The sequence below is a fragment of the Penicillium lagena genome, assembly GCF_028827675.1.
Source record: "Penicillium lagena strain IBT 129212 chromosome Unknown utg000005l_segment0_segment0, whole genome shotgun sequence".
Taxonomy (NCBI): domain Eukaryota; kingdom Fungi; phylum Ascomycota; class Eurotiomycetes; order Eurotiales; family Aspergillaceae; genus Penicillium; species Penicillium lagena.
Window position 1 is genome coordinate 3389973 of NW_026623226.1, and position 19079 is coordinate 3409051.

General features: G+C 49.9%; 6 protein-coding genes across 6 annotated transcripts; 2 read left to right on the forward strand and 4 right to left on the reverse strand.

The window, feature by feature from the left end:
* Nucleotides 1-662: 662 nt before the first annotated feature.
* Nucleotides 663-2774, reverse strand: N7510_008129 (transcription factor; the record flags this gene model as incomplete). The annotated part of the gene is made up of 1 exon (XM_056980054.1): nucleotides 663-2774. The coding sequence occupies one exon, from the start codon at nucleotides 2772-2774 to the stop codon at nucleotides 663-665; it is 2112 nt and encodes a 703-aa protein (XP_056833097.1).
* A 1024-nt stretch (nucleotides 2775-3798) lies between these two features.
* Nucleotides 3799-5037, forward strand: N7510_008130 (uncharacterized protein; the record flags this gene model as incomplete). Its single annotated transcript, XM_056980055.1, has 2 exons — nucleotides 3799-3846; nucleotides 4876-5037. The coding sequence occupies 2 exons, from the start codon at nucleotides 3799-3801 to the stop codon at nucleotides 5035-5037; spliced, it is 210 nt and encodes a 69-aa protein (XP_056833098.1).
* A 5928-nt stretch (nucleotides 5038-10965) lies between these two features.
* N7510_008131 (uncharacterized protein) lies at nucleotides 10966-11148 on the reverse strand (the record flags this gene model as incomplete). The annotated part of the gene is made up of 1 exon (XM_056980056.1): nucleotides 10966-11148. The coding sequence occupies one exon, from the start codon at nucleotides 11146-11148 to the stop codon at nucleotides 10966-10968; it is 183 nt and encodes a 60-aa protein (XP_056833099.1).
* A 169-nt stretch (nucleotides 11149-11317) lies between these two features.
* On the reverse strand, nucleotides 11318-14219 carry N7510_008132 (beta-mannosidase; the record flags this gene model as incomplete). The annotated part of the gene is made up of 3 exons (XM_056980057.1): nucleotides 11318-13623; nucleotides 13680-13906; nucleotides 13966-14219. 3 exons carry the CDS (start codon nucleotides 14217-14219, stop codon nucleotides 11318-11320), a joined length of 2787 nt encoding a protein of 928 aa, XP_056833100.1.
* Nucleotides 14220-14798: 579 nt separating this feature from the next.
* On the reverse strand, nucleotides 14799-15667 carry N7510_008133 (uncharacterized protein; the record flags this gene model as incomplete). The annotated part of the gene is made up of 2 exons (XM_056980058.1): nucleotides 14799-15357; nucleotides 15642-15667. The coding sequence occupies 2 exons, from the start codon at nucleotides 15665-15667 to the stop codon at nucleotides 14799-14801; spliced, it is 585 nt and encodes a 194-aa protein (XP_056833101.1).
* A 1452-nt stretch (nucleotides 15668-17119) lies between these two features.
* Nucleotides 17120-18628, forward strand: N7510_008134 (glycoside hydrolase family 27 protein; the record flags this gene model as incomplete). The annotated part of the gene is made up of 1 exon (XM_056980059.1): nucleotides 17120-18628. The coding sequence occupies one exon, from the start codon at nucleotides 17120-17122 to the stop codon at nucleotides 18626-18628; it is 1509 nt and encodes a 502-aa protein (XP_056833102.1).
* Nucleotides 18629-19079: the final 451 nt, after the last annotated feature.

Consider the following 19079-nt stretch of genomic DNA (forward strand, 5'->3'; position numbering starts at 1 on the left):
CTGGGCGAGTATTAGATAGCCAAATATTATTTCTATACATAGACCCTCTGCCAGATCCATAATTAATCATCTGATTCATCGTAATATTTAAGTCATCCTGTGCAGACCACAGTGTTATTCCCATAGAGTTGACAAGACCGCGGATGGTAAATCCCGGATTTTAGCGGGTGGATCGAGGCGTCAAAGAATGACAACGGGTGGAAGTTTACCGAACGGCTTGAATGAAATGGCTTGCTCGCAACATTTATGTAATCCCGATTATCTGTTTTCTTTTCCAAGTTTGGGACAAAGTCGTACTATTTTGCTCCTGCTAGCACTACATCAGTGCGCCGCCCTGTTTCGTTGCGGAACTGCTGAAGCAAGCCATGCAGTTGTTCCACTGCCAAGGCCAAAGCCTCCTCGTCTCTCCCTTCCACGCACACCGACACCACCAGGTATCTGTTTCCGCCTCGATATCTCTTCGCACACAAAGCATACTTCGGATTTGCCATATCGTGCTCTCCACTGTGTAGGCATTATCTTCACTTTATGAGGGACAGTTGTAGTACGGCCATTCCAGAGCTTTTTTTGGTTGTATTTTGCTTTTCGTCACTTCAGCCAGTCGCAATATGCCAATACAACCGGCTCCGTTAGCGATGTACAGCACCTTCCTCGGACCTATGCTAGCTTTGCAACGGGTAAAAGGGGCCGCAGTTAAACGTTTGGGTCCGGTCGATTTCCGCGTTAAACAGTGCCGGGTCCGCCCAGCTGGAGCAGAGCTCCATCTCAAAATCGAGCTTGGAGGGGTTCTCGTGCGCGAACATGGTGCTAAACTCGACAGTGTTGAAGTACGTGTCTGTGAGCGTAGATAGCGAGTCGACGGGCAGCACTGGACTAAGACCAATACGAGGGCTGGTACGGCTGTTGTCGCTATCGTTCTGGTTGTCTACCGAGACTTTCTTCTTGTTGATGCGGATCCTCCCAAAGTAGGGGATGGTTACGACGTAGTCGTCGTCGGCAATGTAGGCGCCGTGACGTGCCGCGTCAACCAGATCGAGGATGCGGACGGACTGCGCGGCGACGGCACAGTCCATGATGGCGACGGTACGCCGCAGGCAGAGAGACACGTCTCGTACGAGCGCCCAGTCCTGATCTTTGGCGAGTGATGTAGCCCTCGCAGGGAATATCAGGTGCCCTATGATGAGAACCATAGCCGCGCTAAAAGCCTGAAAGTCCATTAGTTCGCATAGGGTCGCGCTGGCGCCGGGCCATGTCCTAAATTCGGAGTATGCCGTCGCCGCACCGCGGGCGGCCTCCATGGCGCGATCCCAGCTGTACAGGAACTTGGATTCGCCCACCGACTTGAGCATGCACGGCATGTGCACGAGCTTGAGGGTCGTGAAGAAGATAACCTTGCTGGCTTGCTGGTTCCAGCAGTCGGAGAGCGACATATCCGGTGCTAATGGGAGCCAGTGCTCGTCTGGAAAGAGGCGGTATGCCTCTTCCATGTCCTGGTCGATCTCGACGGTCGTCGCATAGCTAGCTGCAGCGTGGTGCGCCTGGTCGCGGTCGATGGCTTTCCCGCAGATGAGTGCCACCGAGCACATGATGCGGCTCATCAACGGGGCGGAAGGCGAGTAAGATGACGTTCCTGGGTGGTTTGCTGAGACGGACGTTGGCAGCCCAAGCATCAGGGCCATGAACCGCTCCGTCTGCCATGCCATGGACCACGCATACGCGGCGCGTATGTCCAGCGCATCCACCTTGCGGGGGACGCCTAAGCTCACGGCCGTGGTGATGGCTTGTCGACACCAGTACCACGCGGTTTGCGACCGCCCGATATTGATGGACAACTTGTACAGCATATTCATGCTCTCGATGCCATCGAGAGTCCCGCCGCGCTCCCCGTCCAGCTCCAGCAGCGACTTTGCTGTTCGTATGTATGCGTCAACCAGATCGTACTGCGAGTAAGCAAGGCTCACAATGGACAAGACGCTTCTAGACGTCTGCTGCACGCAAAGCGCGACCCACAGAGCCGATCTTGCTATTAGTCCTGGCTCCACGGAGCTGGCGGCTACTGTGAAGAGGAGCTGTCGTGCCAGTTGTCCCTTTCCGGGTCCCAGAAAGTCGGTTGCCCCGGGCTCTCCATAGTAGTATCGCGGCCATATCGGCCAGTATTTCTCTGTGTCTTCTAGTATGGCGTCAAGGTCTTGCGTCGACGGGAGCAGTGAGGCGAGACGATGTCGGTGTTGAAGCACGCCAGATACAGCTGAGACGGGTAAAGGCGGTGGTGCTGTAGATGCGGGCGCATTCTCTTTGTCCAGTAGTGAGGCGCCCTTGAATAGGAGGATCAATGGGGAGTCTTCGATGGCCGGCTCCGTTGACGACAGCTTGACTCCACCACGCTTTGCTGTCGGCACTGGCCACCCGCCCACGGTAAATGGTGTTGTCGCCGGTGAGTGCGACAGTGTCGTGGTGGAGGACAGGTCGCCGCGAGCATCTCGTTCACGCACGACAGACGCATCGTCTCCAGCAAAATCGGAGCCGGGCGACGGCGTCGCATTCGGAGGAAGCTTGCGGACAATTGCCTCGAGGTCCCGTAAGCGCCGCTTTAGAGTGTCAACCTCGTCGCTGGGTACTTCGTGGCCTCCAGCCTGCTGAGCTACGCAGTCGGCCTCGTGGGCCAGACATGCCTCGCAGGCGCTTTCGTCTGCCCGGAAGATGCAGCGGACTTTTCTTCGGCGGCACTCCGTGCAGCTTTTGGTGCCGAGCCGCATGCGCTTTGAGGACGACATTGTGTTGTGCTTAGGCAAGGGCCATGGAGCGTAGCCGCCTGTGCGTATTTTCGTTGAGGCAAGCCCAGTGGCTTTCTTGCGTGGGTATCAAACCGGCCACGCTGCCGGGATCGTTTAATAGGGAAGAGGGATAGAGAGACCGCCCGGATATTCTACGTGCGCCTGTGGGTTTGTGATCATGCGAGCCATCACAGCTGCTGCGTATGGGGCCGGAAGGAGCGGTTTGTTCGAAATCCCTCGAGTTTCGGGCGATTCGGCCGAATTCGGACGAAGGCGGCGAGGGCTTCGCCACCAGCAATGTCAGCCATCGCCATCCAAGGGCATCATCACTAATTAATCCAATGATGAAAAAGAATCTGTCATAATTAAGTAAATTGCTATAACTGCACTAAAGTGCTATTTAACTAACGCATGATATACTTCATATATTCAGCGATATTTGATAGTCTCAATGGTTCAGGGAACCTATGTAGATTTCAGGCCACGGTGAAAGAATGACTTTCGCTGCGAACGACGACAGGGATAGATGATCCATCCAAAGACATGGATCTTATGCCATGTGTTTTCTCTGTGTCTTTAACAGGCAAGAACACGTATCCTTCGGCATCGACAGGAACCGTGATGTTGTATCGAAATACACCAGATTCAAGCGTCTAGGCAGCACTTGCTAGTCCTCGAGGAGTCTGATGGCTCTCGGAGGCTGCAGTCAGACTGCCTACCAGTACTGGATAGTAGCTGGTTGACCCTCATGCCATACTAGAATTGACCTGCTGCAAACCGGAGGGCTGGCGTAGTCACACGTCACCGTAGCCAATTGGCGACCAAGGTGCCCATAGAAAGGCCCACCCCTGATAGGCCACCGACTATGCCGCGTGTCTTCGGTGGACTAATTTCGGAAATGTAGATTAGAACTTTACCGCTTAGCGCGCTGGCGACTCTGAATGTCAGTTCCGCGTTCTTAGTTGACTGGGATGGGAAAAAAGGCCGCGAACCCAATAGCGATTCCGGCCAAAATACGCCTAGTATGAAACATGCCAACATTGACGGCTGCAGTCTGGATAGCGCATCTAAGGTGACAAGGACGCAGGCTCCCTGTATGAAGTGAATACGACCAAGTTTATCGGCTATGAGAATCTGTAGAATCGCCCCGACTGCTTCGCCGGCAATGTATACTGCCACAACCTGTAATGTGTCAGGATTCTGTGCAAAGAAGAAGAAAACACTGCATACAGCACTAGTCAATCCATCCGATTGATGATTCATATAATCAATCCAACTTTAGTGGGTAATGGCTATGTACTTAGTTAGACCACGGACTTGTTCGATGAAAGAAATAAAGTACTTACTTGTCGTTGCAATTCCCGTGTCGAAGTCCTTGAAGTTCAATTAGAACGCAGACGATAATCACCACCCTAGGAGTAACGCACGTATAGGAACGTGCCTAGAGAAGCCACAAACGCGACTAACAAGGTGTATTTATTGGCAGACATGCTTGTAATTCTATCTGTATGAAAGGCTGGCCTGAAGACTTGGGATAAAGGAAAGAGGGAATGAAGAATACATTGAGTAAGGGATGACAAAGTGCACAAAGAAACTCTATTCCCTACTTCTTTGACCACTAAAATGGATGGACTGGGGGAATTCGGCTCGATGTTCTGGCTCCCCGGACTTCTATTGTGCCAGGTTGGTTTGCATCGCCGATTGTCGGTCCTATACTAGAAAATCGCGGACCATGGTCATTTTGACAACAAAATAATTGAAACTAAAACACTTACGATAGCAGTTGAGAAAAAAGAAGTATATATGCAACAGCTAGGATTCGCTGGTGGTCACCCACCCAACTACTAATTGGCCGGCGTGTGGCTAGATGGCCTACGAGCTACGACGGCCGAACGGCGATCCGGCATAGGAGGCAGATCTAAACGTGGTAGGTCGGGTTGTTGGTAAAGAGATCCATAACTAGCTTGCGGTAGTCGGTCGTTCGTCGTTCGTACATGGTAGGCATTGGGGGTGGCGCACGTTGTGGTAGTAGTTCATAGTATAATGTCTATGTGATGTGTATGAGGTGATGCTATATTAGGAGGGGGTGCGCGCGTGGTAGACAAATGGCGCGCGGCGCATGTTTACTGCTTTTACTACTACTACTACTACTACTACTACTACTACTACTACTACTACTACTACTACTACTACTACTACTACTGCTCCTACGGCCACGGGGCGCCAACGCCAGGGGCACGCACTACGGAGCGGTTGGGACTAAGGGGAGCGTGTTCCGATTCCACCGGAGTCGGATTATTTTGCTACTAAGGTATAGGCTCTAGTTTGAAGATGCCGTGGCACCATTGATCAGTTATTCTCTTGTTTGGTTTGAAATTGAAACAGCGTCATTTGATATGCACAGCCTCGTACAGTTATCGGTCCGGACATGGCTAGAGATCCACATCGAGCTGGCACAATGGCGAGAGAAGCCGCGAGCCATCATGGCACAGATGTTTCCTGATGGATAGTACGAGAGCTGGAGTGAATGCCAAAGGCTGCTTCCGCATGCGAAAGAGGTGATGAGGGCGATATCTAATGAGCACAAAGAAGATCGACTGCACGTGGCTACGATTTCCTCCAACTGCGGATGGTATTTACTGCTTTGAGGAACACTTAAAGAGGCGGAAGCGATGTAGCGATGGGCGTTGGACGCACGAGAGAAGGTGCTTAGACGCGAGCATCCCGACACGCTCACCAGTGTCAGTCACCTTGGCAATGTGCTCTATAGGCAAGGGAATATAAAGAGGCGGAAGCAATGCATCGACGGGCGTTGGAAGCACGAGAGAAGATGATTGGACCACCACACATGGAGATATAACATCTATACTTAGTGACTTTTTCTGCAGCACTGTATACCCTCTCATAGTTTGATGCGATCCCGAAGTACTTTTACTTGAGTAATGTTTCTGTCGAGATGCTAGCGTGGTGGATCCATGCATAAAAGTTTGTCAGCACTAAACTGCTTTTGTATTTTCACATTTTTGTTATTATGTGCTTATATCGCTTACTATGCATTGTGCACTATTAAAGAGATAGCCAGTGTATCCTTAGAATGTCAGACTTCTTCTATCTTGCGGTCATGATATTACTAGTTGGGTAATTTGTGGCGGATCAATTCTCCACCTGGATTCGACAGTTTCCTTAAAGCAGGCCATCTCCTACTTGCGAACATGATTGTGGGGTGGCTGTTTCGTTTAGCGGCGCTAGTGTTTCTCATACATCAAGTTACATGAACGTTCCCTCCCTGTGTATTCGCCTTATCAGTAGTTGTGTTCTATGTACCTTTCTGCTGCCAAGAATTCCACCAAAATTGGTATATTCTCAGGTAACATACTTATGATGATATAAAGAATCAATCTAGATAACTGGGTAGGTGAAATGATGCAACATTGTCTTTCCTATCCATTTCAGATGTTCTTGTGGATGATCTTGGCATCATAGTAGTAAACAGCGGATTTTTTAGTGATGCGTGTAGCCCTGTAATCCGCCACTTTAACATTTCGTAATCTGTGTTTGAAAAAGAGCTATTGAATAAGAAGTTAAATAATTCTTGTTTCTGCTGCTCTCAGGCAATATTCGATATGTGGATTGGGAGTGACGGTGCTCGAATGTGCAGGTACCTAGTGAGAGTTTCCATCACACAGGGCATTTCATGTTACCGGGATAGGGGTTACAGTGGCACCGCAAAAGTCTGTGACTCCCCAAAGTATCGCGCTAATATTCTGCCGACAATAATCGCCCGCACCACTCAAAATCTACTATTTATGGGCGGTATGTCCCGTATAAGGAGGCGGTAAAGGAAGGTACTTTGGGGTCACAGACTTTTGCAGTGCCACTGTAAGTACCCACTTTTTGGCGAGGCCTAGGTGGTTCTAACGGAAATTACATTAGATGTTAATCTATTAACGTAATCAACCACCGAGTGACGAATACCACCGAGTGACGAATTTCGTCGCGCGTACCGTTAAATTTCAAGCTTTTCAACCACAAATGTATTAAATCAGACCATATAAAAAGATAAAACAATAGCTATTTACTAGGACAATTTCTTATAGTATGACCAGTAGTCCCGCATCCACTACAGCGTCGTGGAGCTCGCTGGCGAGGCCTTGGCGTCGTCTCAGCGGCCGGCTCATTAAGCTGTGTATCAAGCTGTTGCACTCGATTCTGACCTTCCTGTACAAATAAAACAAGATCATCACCAAGATTACCACGCTTCCTTGCCCTCTTTTGCATTTTCCGCTTATTCTCACCTTGTAGAACCTTGATTTCTTGTCGAAGAATAAGGTTCATATTCATTGCCATCTGTGCAGCTTTTTCAAGATGTTGAATATGAGATACTGGACTACTAGAAAGCATTCGTTTTCGAAGGCTTCTCTGTAGACTGCGTACCTTGTGATCGAGTTGGCGAGGATTCTGAGGTGTTTGAAAAGCAGAGGAGACTGAGCCTTCAACTTCAACAAGAGGTGGTGTTGGTGTCCGAAGTTGAAAAGTTACCTTTTCAAGAACCCGATCTTGATCTAGCGGGTTAAGTCCTGCACCTGCAAAACCACTGCGTATATTCTCCCTAGTAAACACCTTTTCGCGAGCAGGTGGATAGAGAGACAAGAAATCCTCCTTGTCGATATGGTTGTTGCCGGCAACCATCATCTCTTCTACTAGTTTTCCATATGCGCGCTTTAGCGGACCAAAAACACCAACATCAAGTGGTTGTAAAAGATGAGAGGTATGAGGAGGCATGCAAAGACAGATAATAGCATTCTCTTCACAGAATGCATCAAAATCTGCAGTTAGATGACTACTATGACCATCAAGAATAAGCAACCGCTTTGCACCAGTTGAATAGGTTTTAGAATGTGGTTCAAACATCTCTTTTAGCCAGCGGAGGCCAATTTCATCTGTTGTCCAGCCATTCTGACTTCTTGCGATAGCATAGCCCTTATTGAAGAGAGCAGGTTCTTGATACCAAGCAGCGTGTTGAGATCCTGCTTTCAAGATGATCCATGGGGGTATAGATATCCCCTTTGAGCTCACACATTCAATAATTGTGACCCATTCGCGATTCCCCTGAATAACCCTACGGGGCCTTTCACTGCGATCGACTGCAGTAATAACCTTAGAGGTTGAACAAAGTCCCATTGCGAAGCCAGTTTCATCAAAGTTCCAGATATCGTCCTCGTGGATACCATGTTCTTGAATAGCCTCGCGTACGGTCGCAAACCATTGTTTAATAATCTTTGGATCCTCTTGCTTTGCACGCTGGTACGTGATCCGCCGATTGTATCGTGTGCGCAGTGCTGGATGCCGTTTGATAAACTTATATGCCCAGTTGACACCAAGGGTCGTAGTAGGATCTCCTGTGCGCTCGCGAAGCAGGATCTGCGCCATTCCCCGTAGAAACTCTGGCCGAATTGAAAATCCTCGCTTATCTGCATCTAGCAGCCTCTTCGCAAGGACTTCTTCTTCAAGAGGGTTTAATTTATGACTGTTGGCGCGTGTTTCTGCGCGTGATTTCCTACCGTTGAGTCGACGGCGAAGCGTAGCTTCAGGCACACTAAATATCTCAGCAGCCTTTAATTTTGATTTGATTTTTTTATTTTTGAATGCAGAAATAGCCATCTGAATGCGATTTTCTTGAGATAGAGGCATTTTGTATAGTGGTGGTGAAAAATAACGCGTCAAGGAAATGATTGTAGGAGATGGACGCGAAATTCGTCACTCGGTGGTATTCGTCACTCGGTGGTTGATTACGTTAGCCAATCATAATCTAGGAAACTCAATGTAATGACTTCAATAGGCCCAACAAAACAGGATATTTGATAATTCTTGGTATATAAACCTAGCTACCTAGATCCTTTAAAGGTTGCTCTCATTTGTTACATACCAATGCAGTTCCTTATCACGAACATGTGACTTTTTCATGTATGGAACAATCTAACGAAATTGGCTTAATTCCTCCTCCACCAGGCGTAACACCAAACTTCGACAATCCTCCATCGACAGGATGGAAGGTTATTGTTGTTGCAATGATTACATGGGGATTGGCCTCAGTTTCCGTTATGTTGCGAGCTTTTGTCAAGCTGAAAATCACCTGCATATGGAAACTTGAAGACTGTATGTTATTTTCAACTCTATTCTCAACTACCAATTACTAACTTTTCGATCCAGGGTTCCTTATTGTTGGATGGGTAAGATATGAGTCGACTATCAATATATCCATTTCGACAGTATATTGACGTCTACTAGCTCTTTGCAACAGGTCTAACCTTCCTGTCTTATCCGTGTAAATCTCTGGATCTGAGATGCGACGATATCAACGCAGCTGATTCTTGGTGACCAGATGTTTACCATAGTGGTCTTGGTCGGTATGCCTGGGATGTGGCCTTTTCAAATTTTAATCCTAGCTTTCTTCAGGTGAGCTTCTCAATTTTAATAGAGCGCTAATCAAGAGAATGAAGTTGATAGCTAATTGAATTGACTAATATAGTCAGCTCTTGCCTATGCAGTCCTTTATTTCATGTCGTTATGTTTTATTAAGTTGTCTATCTGCATTCTCTTTATCCGACTCTCACGCTTCAAAGAACTTCATTTCGCTATCTATTCATTAATGTTCTTTATCACTGCATATTCCCTGGTTTCAGTTATCCTGATTATCTTTCGCTGCCATCCTCTTCGCAAAGCATGGGACATTACAGTTACCTATGGCTCTTGTATTTCAATTCAAATTATTGCTATTGTTGATGGTTATTTTAATATCGTTACAGACTTTTCACTGCTTTCTTTGCCAATTTTTATTTTGTGGGGACTGCTGATTCCTATGCGACAGAAGGTTTTAATTGCTTTTATCCTCATGACAAGTTCCTTGTGAGTATAACATCTTCCTGGACTTAACTAAGAATCCTTTAATACTAATTTCTCCTGAGTGTCTGCATTATCAGTATCTTACGTCAGGTAGAGACTTACAGAAGTCTCGGCCTAACTGACCCTACAAGGACCTTTGTGCGAGCCGCTATTTACGGGTGAGAAAGATGCGATTCTTCTAGGTTTCTGTCTTTGTTTCTTCTGTTTTTTTATCTTCGTTGCTAATGAAAGCTTTCTTGCTTTATAGACTTGTTGAAGCAAACGTCGGAACTCTCTGTGTGTGTTTACCATATATGAAGTCCCTGCTAAGCAGGTTCTTCCCCAGACTCTTGGGTGAAGAGGAGGAGCCTAGTGGAGCAGGTCCACTCGCCAGGCCATCGCTAAGTACAGGAGCTGAGATGGAAGAGGCTGAATCTGTTTAGGAGTTATTTGTCAGCCGTTTATCAAGAATCCCCATCCGATGAGCGCCTAGTGGGACGCCTAGTGGAATGGAATGCTTTTGGAAGAAGCCACACATAATTACTAGGTTCGCTCTACTTGCACATCCTCTCCATACAAATCTGTTCTAGCGTAGAATTTAGTCATATTTTTGCCTGTGTACTCTCTGGTCGTCCCATACGGTGGAAAACCTAGTCTTGTGACCATGTGGCTGTGAGGGCTCATGTGTATATAAGGGTCGCTTTGCTTAGACCTCTCCCCTTCTTCCAAATTTGTACTAGCGTAGAATATAGTATACTTTTTATCATAAAGATGAGGGTTTGTTAATTTCTGAGGTAGATTTAAGAGAATCAAGTTTTGTCACTAGAAGTTCGAAGTAGGTGAAAGTTACTAGCGACATGGGAAAACGTCATCTTGGCCTATACTTCTAGGAACATCAATAGGCAGTAGAGCGGTTAGTATCGGAGAGCAGGAGAAGGACCGGAGGCACGATAAGAACGGAAGGGGTTAAGCAATGGGGTGGCGCTTAGGTTGTAGCAGCTCAGGTCCCGCTTAGAGATCGTTCAGAGCTCGCTTAGGGCCAGCTCAGAGTGCATAGTGAGCGGCTTGCCCCGTGATCCTAGAGCTAATCGCTACCCGAGGCGGCAGGTTTACTATCACCATTAACTTATAGTACGTCTCGAAACTAGTGCCACCACCTACACTCTTCGATTGATTCACCGGCCCCACCGTCAAGGCACGCCAGTCTATATTCGATCAGGAAGTCATCGAAGCTGTCCTTCGGCTTCATCTTTAGCTATGTATATTCAATTCGGGCCTTCGCACGGCGGTTTGGGTCCGAGAAAATCTCCTATAAGTCATCGAGGAGGTCGGTCTCATCATCGTACGAAAGCGGGACGTCCTTACGTAGGCGAGGGCCAATATGCTTCAAGGCCTTGCCTTCGCATCGGCTAGCCACATAGTTGATCCGGAGGGTAGACGTCGGGTAGTGAAATATCGGCGAATAGTCGATATATCGGGCGATAATTATCATCATGGATTTTAGTCTCCTGATAATATTCCCGATATCGTATCAGGAACAGCTCTACCAGGCTGAGCGAACCGTCCGGTGGCATTGACAATAGAGAGTAGAACTTCTACGAGTTGGCCCTTTCATTCTTCATTTCCTCTGACGTTATTCTATTCTCTGGTTGGTTCTTCATTCATCCATTCAGAGTATTGTTCCAGATCGACCGCACCGTTACATCGCGCACCCACGCACCCGTCCCTGTGAAGTCGTTCCATACTGTGAACTCCACTGTGCGGCTCTCGTCTTTGTCCAGCCAAAAACCGTTCTGGTCAAAATAACCCCTGACCGTCGAAGGGTAATCTAGCCACACCCATGCTGCCACTGCCTTGGTTGCGGTCACCTTGAACTGGACGCCATGACCGTGTCCAGCGGACCCCGTCTCCACCGTCAGTGTCAGACCAGGATCGTGGATGGTACTTGCGTTCAGGCTCTCTAGGTGGAAGTAGCTTGAGTGAATCTGATCTCCAGCCTTGACAGAGAGCGACAACAGGGCATTTGATGCCGGTGTGCTGTTAGAGAAGAGGCCGGAGACATCGGGATATGTGGCTACGCGAGTGGCATTGATGGGCATAACATCAAAAGGCAACCTGAGAGAGCCACCGTACCCTGAGTCAACACCAGCGGGCGGGTCGAGGTTCAGAGTTTTGCCCCTCCAGTCCATCCATTTGAGAGTCACTTCTCCGGAAGCCTTATCCCACAAGTCTGAGACGACCCAGACGTCCAGGGTGTCAGTATCCACGTCATAGAACGGACGAACAATGACCGGACTGAAGATGTCCTTGGCTGCATAATAGACCACCTTCTGGCGCAGGCTGTGCTCGATGCTCGCCCAGGTTGACCCAACCCAAACGTCATTGAGTTGCCAGTAGAGGGAACCAAGTTGTCGGTTTGGCAGCCCCGATCCGCGCCGGTAGAATGCCATCTGAGAAGCGTAATAATCAGCCTGGAAGACCTGCGTCGTATATATCCAGGCAGTGAAGTTGGCCACCTGGTCCTTCATATTTGGCAGTGGATACCAGTACTTGACAGCGTCCGTTATCTGTTCGATACCTGCCGCTGACTGTTCCATGAACGTGTCGCCAGACCCCAGATGGCGATTGTGGTGACGGACGTAAGTTGAGTCCAGGGAAAATGCACTCTCAGGGATCGTGTCTCTCCATGACTCCACCGAAGGCATTGATGGAAACCCGAACTCATCGGCGAAGCGGCCCACCGGATAGGAGCTATAGTTGAAGGCCTGAGACCCATCGTAGTTGTAGAAGTCGGTGTCGTAGTATAGTGCGTCCGGTCCTGACGTATTAAGGTACCGCGAGACCTGAGGGCGGGTAGAGTTAAAATCGAGTGACAGGTAGCCATGGTAGGTGGATGAAGGGATATAGCTGATGGAGTGCGTGTTGGCATACACACACTTGATAATAACCTCCTGGAAGATTTTCTCATAATCTGCCAAAATAGGGTTGGTTGCGTCCAAGTAGTATAGCACAATGTAATACTCAAGCTCATTGCCACCTGCCCATAGGGCCAGACTGGGGTGATGGTTGACCCGGCGGGAGTTATAATAGACTTCGGCTTCGTATTCCGCCAAAAAATCTGGCAGGGTAGGAAAGTATGCCACAGAAAACTGGAACTCTGACCAGAGTAAGAGACCCATCTCGTCAGCCATGTCGTAGGCCCAATCTGGGAGATAGGCCCCTGAAGACCATACACGGAGCGTATTCTGGCGCCCAGCGACGGCTAACTCAAGGAGTTGCCTGACTTTCGTTTCGTTGACGCGAGCCCAGAAGACATCCGGGGGGATGAAGTTGGAGCCCTTGGCATATATCTCGTGACCGTTGATCTGGAAGTTCCAGTTGGCCCCCGGGCCGACGCCAGCAGCTGTCTGCTCCTCACTGATGGGCTCTAGGTTGAGCACAATTGTCCGGAATCCAACCCGTTTGGTGACAACGGCGGGCTTGTCGAACTCAGGGCTAGTCACAGAAACGGTCGCCATATAGAGGCTCTGAGCACCATAGCCGGATGGCCACCAAAGGTCCACGTCTTCGTTGATGATGGTATGTCCGGTAATAGTCTCGCTAGACTGGTAGACGTCGCTAAGCTTAGTCTCCTTTACCGTCTTTCCGGTGCTGTCAACTAGTTTCAGGTGCATCTCTGCGCCGTGTGGCAACGTGCCGAAGAAATCAATGCTGGCATTGAATACAAACGGCTTCGACTGATCCGGAGGCAAGTTTGGCATCTGACCCTGGCGGAAGATGTCGATTGCGGTGTTCGTAATAAACACCGGGTCTTTTCTAGCTCTCTGAACGACATACGCTGGACGCCACGGACCAGCGGGAGCAAACTGCGGGCTCCAGTCCCAACCTAGGTCATTTTCTTCCTTTCTCATGTAGACACGACCTTGAAATTCTTGACCATCGTAGCCGTTTGCTTGATTGACGTAGGCTGCATAGAAACCGTCAGAAGCGCATCAATGGCATAGTCATGGCAGCAAGGCTTACCAGGTCCCCTTGTCGCTGCAATTTCGAGGACGATCGCTGGAGCGGAGCCAAAATTCAGGCTGAGAACTGGGTCGCCAGAGCATTTCGGCAGAATGTCCGTGACCTCAAACGTGTACTTGCGGAACTGATTTGCGACGTTGGCGACGGTATGGTTGCAGAGCTTGATTTCACAGAAGGTATCTAATCCTTCGAAGACAAGCCACGACTCGAGTCCATGGCCTTGTTCTCTGCTCTTAATTAGGCTTGGGCTCTCACGGGGCGTTCATCTTGGTGAAAGGCAGCTTACAAGCCTGAGATTGGCTTAGAGGTGTACGTCCAATTTGACCTCTCCACCCAGTATTGGTTCCACTCATTGAATCCGTACAGCGGGTCGCCGATAATGCCCGCATCAAAGAGGTCAAGATGCGCCTGCGACGGCAGGTTACCAGGTATGGTTACATTGACACCATTGCTGAGAGTCCACTGGACATCACTGAGGTTGGTGATGTGCTGTGCCCCGGCCAAGCCGGCCAGGACAAGACTTGGGAGGAGGCGATACATAATCACACTTTCATACAATGGCCGCACTTGATTCTCTAATCGACGAAGGCATACCTCGAGTTGAAGAGTTTCCCTGCCCATAGGCCCTTATATGCACCATAACACGCCAAGAAGTAAGCGGGGGACTGGCTGCCCGATTACAAACATCAGGCTATACTGTTGAAGCTGGCTTAACGGCCCTCGCTGCGGCGCATTGCATTTTTTGATGATGACAGAGATGGTGTAGAAGCAGCATAGACGCTCTGAATTGCCTGATCAGGCTGGTGGGGCCGGTCCGTGTAAGAGCGCCAAGACCAGAACTTTTTATCCCCGACCCTAAGATACTGGAGTCCGCTGTTGATACCAGATCTGTCCTGGCCAGTTTCCTATCCATCCTACCGTAGTACAAGGCGTTTCTAAGGAAAGCTTTCGGTATAATCCTGACGATCACTGCCCAAATGGTAATGCCAGGGGTCCATTGAGCTTCGAGCACGCATGTCCGATTCAAAATAACGCCGACCCCAGACTTAGCCCCAGAGTAGGACCGTCTACCCCTCACGAAATGGAGGAGAGTAGCACAAAACAGGGTATAAGTTGCATTTACCCCATGCCGCTCGAGCAGTCAAACTTGCTCTGCAAAGTGAAGAGCAATGTGACCCCGCTGCCATCCTTAAGCGATCCCATGCTGCGTTCTCCATGCTTCCAGTGCACGAATCTTGTCATCTGATAGGCTGCCCAGCTTCTGGAAGCTTCGCAAGACCACCCCAGTGTAGAGCTCTCTCTTATCATGATGTACTCATCCCAAGCCTTCAGATTGAGGAAATCGCCTAGAGACCGCCCACCTGAGTTAAAATTGCCCAGCAATGGTGAGGATGAAGGATACCTTACAACAATACCGCGATGGTTTTTCTCGAGCACCCGATCCAGTGTCTCATAATGCTCGCCAAGATACCACTTGGCTTTCGATTTTCCCAGCTCGCTGCCTTTGACCACCACGCACGTGTTTTCCATCCCAAGAGCAAGCTGGTCTATGTCACCCTCCTGGCGGCACTGGTGGACGAGAACTTTGATAGCTTGTGTCGCTTTACAGTGGAACTTTCCATTACACCACTCAGCGTAGTAGTCTGGGTTTTGGCCGAAACTGACGTAGTGGACGGATCTTCTGCCTGGAGATCCTCTGAGCTTCTCGTGGAGTGATGGATAAGCGGGGCGGCTTGCGCACGCAGTTACGCCCACCCCGGACACACCGTCCACAGCGAGGAAGCCGTCTATCGCCTAGGACAGAAGATATCAGCCAGAGTGTTGCTTGGCGAGCACAGCAAGCACACAAAGGTGCTACAAGCCTACATTTTTATTGCAGCGCCGACATGCCGTGCTGTTTTCGAGTGAGAGAGTCAGACGCACATGTTCCATGCTGCTGGGCCAGGGGACTCACCAACTCACCGTCGGCGAATGGGAAAATGCCGCATATTGGTCGTTATCTGTTACGCAAATCCTGGGGTCAAAGACAAATCAAAAAGCCCAGCGAAGTGCCGATGCCGTAAAAGCTGTGCGATAATGCGTCGAGAGCGGCTCCGATGGAGCGAGCTTCCAGATACTGAAGCCCCTGATGTGACTGTCACGAGCTGGAGGCGGCTGAGCGCTTCGTCTACCACAGTCGGGGCGAGCTGCCTTTTTTAAACAAGTTTCTTCCGGTTCGCCACAAACCGGCGGCTTCTGTCAGATTCCGTCACTTGAAATTCTCCGCGTGCTCTTCCCCGCGCGCATCGCGCTATGAGTTGTGGGGCTGTGTGGAGCAGGGTGGGTGAAGCGGGCTGAGCATCTGCCAGCATGGAATTGTACTATTTGCCCAGACTACGAAGTAACTCCGTAGAAGGCCTCTGGTATCCATACACCGCTGTCCAATACTAAGCATCGGTCGCTTGGATAGAATGTGAAAATATATTTCCCCGACATTGGGATCGGCGGGGCTGAAATTTGTTGTCTGAGGAGGTCCAAAGTCTCGACCACCGGAACTGCCGACGCCCCAGCTCTGCATAGAGACGTCTGCTGTCAGGACTCCGCGTAGAGCGCTATCAAATATTTTAGTTCGCAGTTAGACAGTATTAGACAACGTCGAGTCAGTTATTGAAAAATTCAGCAACCGAAATGGAGAAACTGCGGGTATGCGAACGCGACTTTGTGATGCACGCCGTTTATTTAGCGCAATACGCAGAGACAGTTTTGGTATCCACTGACTGGCGCAGTTCTTGTTCCGAGACTCTTACCAGATGTATGCACACAGTCTCTATAAGTTCGCCTGAAGAACTCGCCATTGTAGTAGACCGCTCTTGATACATGACTTGGAAATGGGAGCTACACAACTTGAATTAATTTGCACACCTGCGAAATTAATCGGGCATCCATCCACCTCTCAGGTCATGAGGTAAGCTAACAAAGTAAAGGATGTAAATCGTAGCCAAGGTCGCACGAACCTACCTAACTCGTACATGTGCTAAAATAGCGTTCTGGCATGTTCCGCAAACCTGGGGTCGAATCCCCAGAATGGGAACTCGATCCGAGCTCGACGCAGCATATTCTCCAGGGTCTTGCGTAAATGCGCGTTGAACTGCCATGTTTCACAGAGAGTAGCCCCATCTCCGTTTCGATCTGCGGTATGCCTGTTCGGGCAAAGCCTTGGCAAATGCCCAGTTGGAATATAAGCCGTCGTATATTTCGTTCGAAGCTAGCGGAATCATTTGCTCGAAGAGGAAAATATCACCTCACAGGAGCGGAACTACCCAGGACTCAGCACTCAAGACGATACTGCCGGAGCATGCAGTGCAACTACATAAGAGAGCAAGGTTTCCGGCCTAAGGTGTGGTCCGTGGCGGACATCAAACCTGTCAGGGCCCCCAAACAGTACAACAAGATAACACAACATGTGGCACGGCTTGCTGCTGCCTGCTCTTGCGGGGCTCACTCTTGCTGGTGTTCCTGACCAAGACCCCAATGACACCAACTTGGACGGATGCTATCCCGTGGCGCCCAGCAACGGCGGCGGTGAGCTGAAGGTTCTCAGGACCGCACAGACTCCTAATGGCTTCCACCGTGCTGCACGAGGCTGGAACAGCTGGGGCATTGAGGCCAATCCGGCAACGACGCCTAGCTATAAGGGATTCAACCAGGAGTTCACGATGTCACAGTGCAGCGTTCTGGCTGAACGCCCATTCGTCGAGGCCGGATACAACTTATGCAGCCTAGATGCCGGCTGGAGCGTCGCTGACACGGACGATTTTGGCCGTATCACCTACAACCACAGTGCATTTGACCTCCCGAAGCTTGGCCGCTTCCTGCACAGCAAAGGGCTGCAAATGGGCATCTACGTTATCCCTGGCGCGCCATGCACCTCTATCAATAAGACGGTCATGGGAACAAATCTTACCTTGGGCGACATTATGAACGAGAACAACGACGGAGTGCCGCCAAACCCGTATTGCGATTTCGATTATTCAAACCCGGCCACGCAAATATGGCATGACTCTTTGTTGGACCTATGGGCTTCCTGGGGTGTAGATATGATCAAGTTGGATTTTATAACACCCGGATCTATCCAGAACGGTGCCACTTTGCCCGCGAACAATAGCGGTGCCGCTGTGGCATTCCATCGGGCCATCCAGAACAGTGGCCGCAAGATACGTCTGGACCTGTCTTGGAAGCTCTGTCGAAACGACACATACTATGATATCTGGAGGTCAACCGCAGAGACACTACGAACAGACCAGGACATCAACTTTTCCGGCACCGACACGCTGCTCCAGTGGTGGCCGGTGCAACGCGAAATTGAGAACTATCGGCAGTATATCTCGTTACAAGTTGACAAGGATCAACCGCTGACAATGTACCCGGACATGGATAACTTGTACATTGGCAACGATCCTCAGATCTCCGGAGTCTCGAATGAGCAGCGTATTACCGTCATGAGCCACTGGATTGGCGCGGCCGCTAACCTCATTACGGGTGCCGACATGACAAACCTGGATGATCTGGGACGTAAGCTTTTCACATCTCGCGAGTCGATCGAGGCATCCGATTTCTGTAGTCGCCACCCGATGCAGCCCCGAAATCCGGGAACTGGGGATAACCTGGCCAAACAGCTCCAGGGCTGGATTGCAGGCCCAGATGAGTTTGGGCGTGCGTATGCGCTGCTAACCAACCTTGGACCGAACCTTGCAGGTGCTGCTGGATACAACAGTATGCTGAACGGAACACAAAAGGTTTCGCTTTCGTTGAAGGACTTGGGATTAAAAGGGGCATGTTACAGGGCATCTGACGTTTGGTTTGGGCACCAGAGAACCGTGGTGCGCGGCTACGGTCTTGCGGCAGATCTAGACGAAGGAGAGAGCCAGTTTCTGAGGTTGGATCCGTGTTTTCCGTGGCTGTCATCGTGAGTGGGTGCAGCACAATGGCAGATGTCCAAGATCCCTGATCTTTTGGATGCTGTTTGTGTCAAGATTGTACACTCTTGTAGAAAACATATTTGCAGCCGATGACTATTTGGATTCGAGTTGCTCAAGGCATGGAGTAGGTGCGTGCTCATCATCAGGCGACATATTCGATAATTGTGTAGCCTCTCCACGGCGTGGGGATCCTATTCTCTTGTTTGTCTGATCCATAATGCCTCAAAGGACCCTCGAGGCGAAGTCCCGCGGGAACGGTCGGGCGACCGCAACAAAAAACGTCGGTGCGCCAGGGGGGGGGCCTCGGGGTTCTGCCGGGATCGCCTGGACCGGCAGGCGGTCGGCGGAATCGGTCGGTGATTGGCCCCCGATCGATCTATCCCCTTCACCGTCCGCGCCAGCACAATTAGCGTGGTTTCAATTAGTGTATTTTTCTAACCAA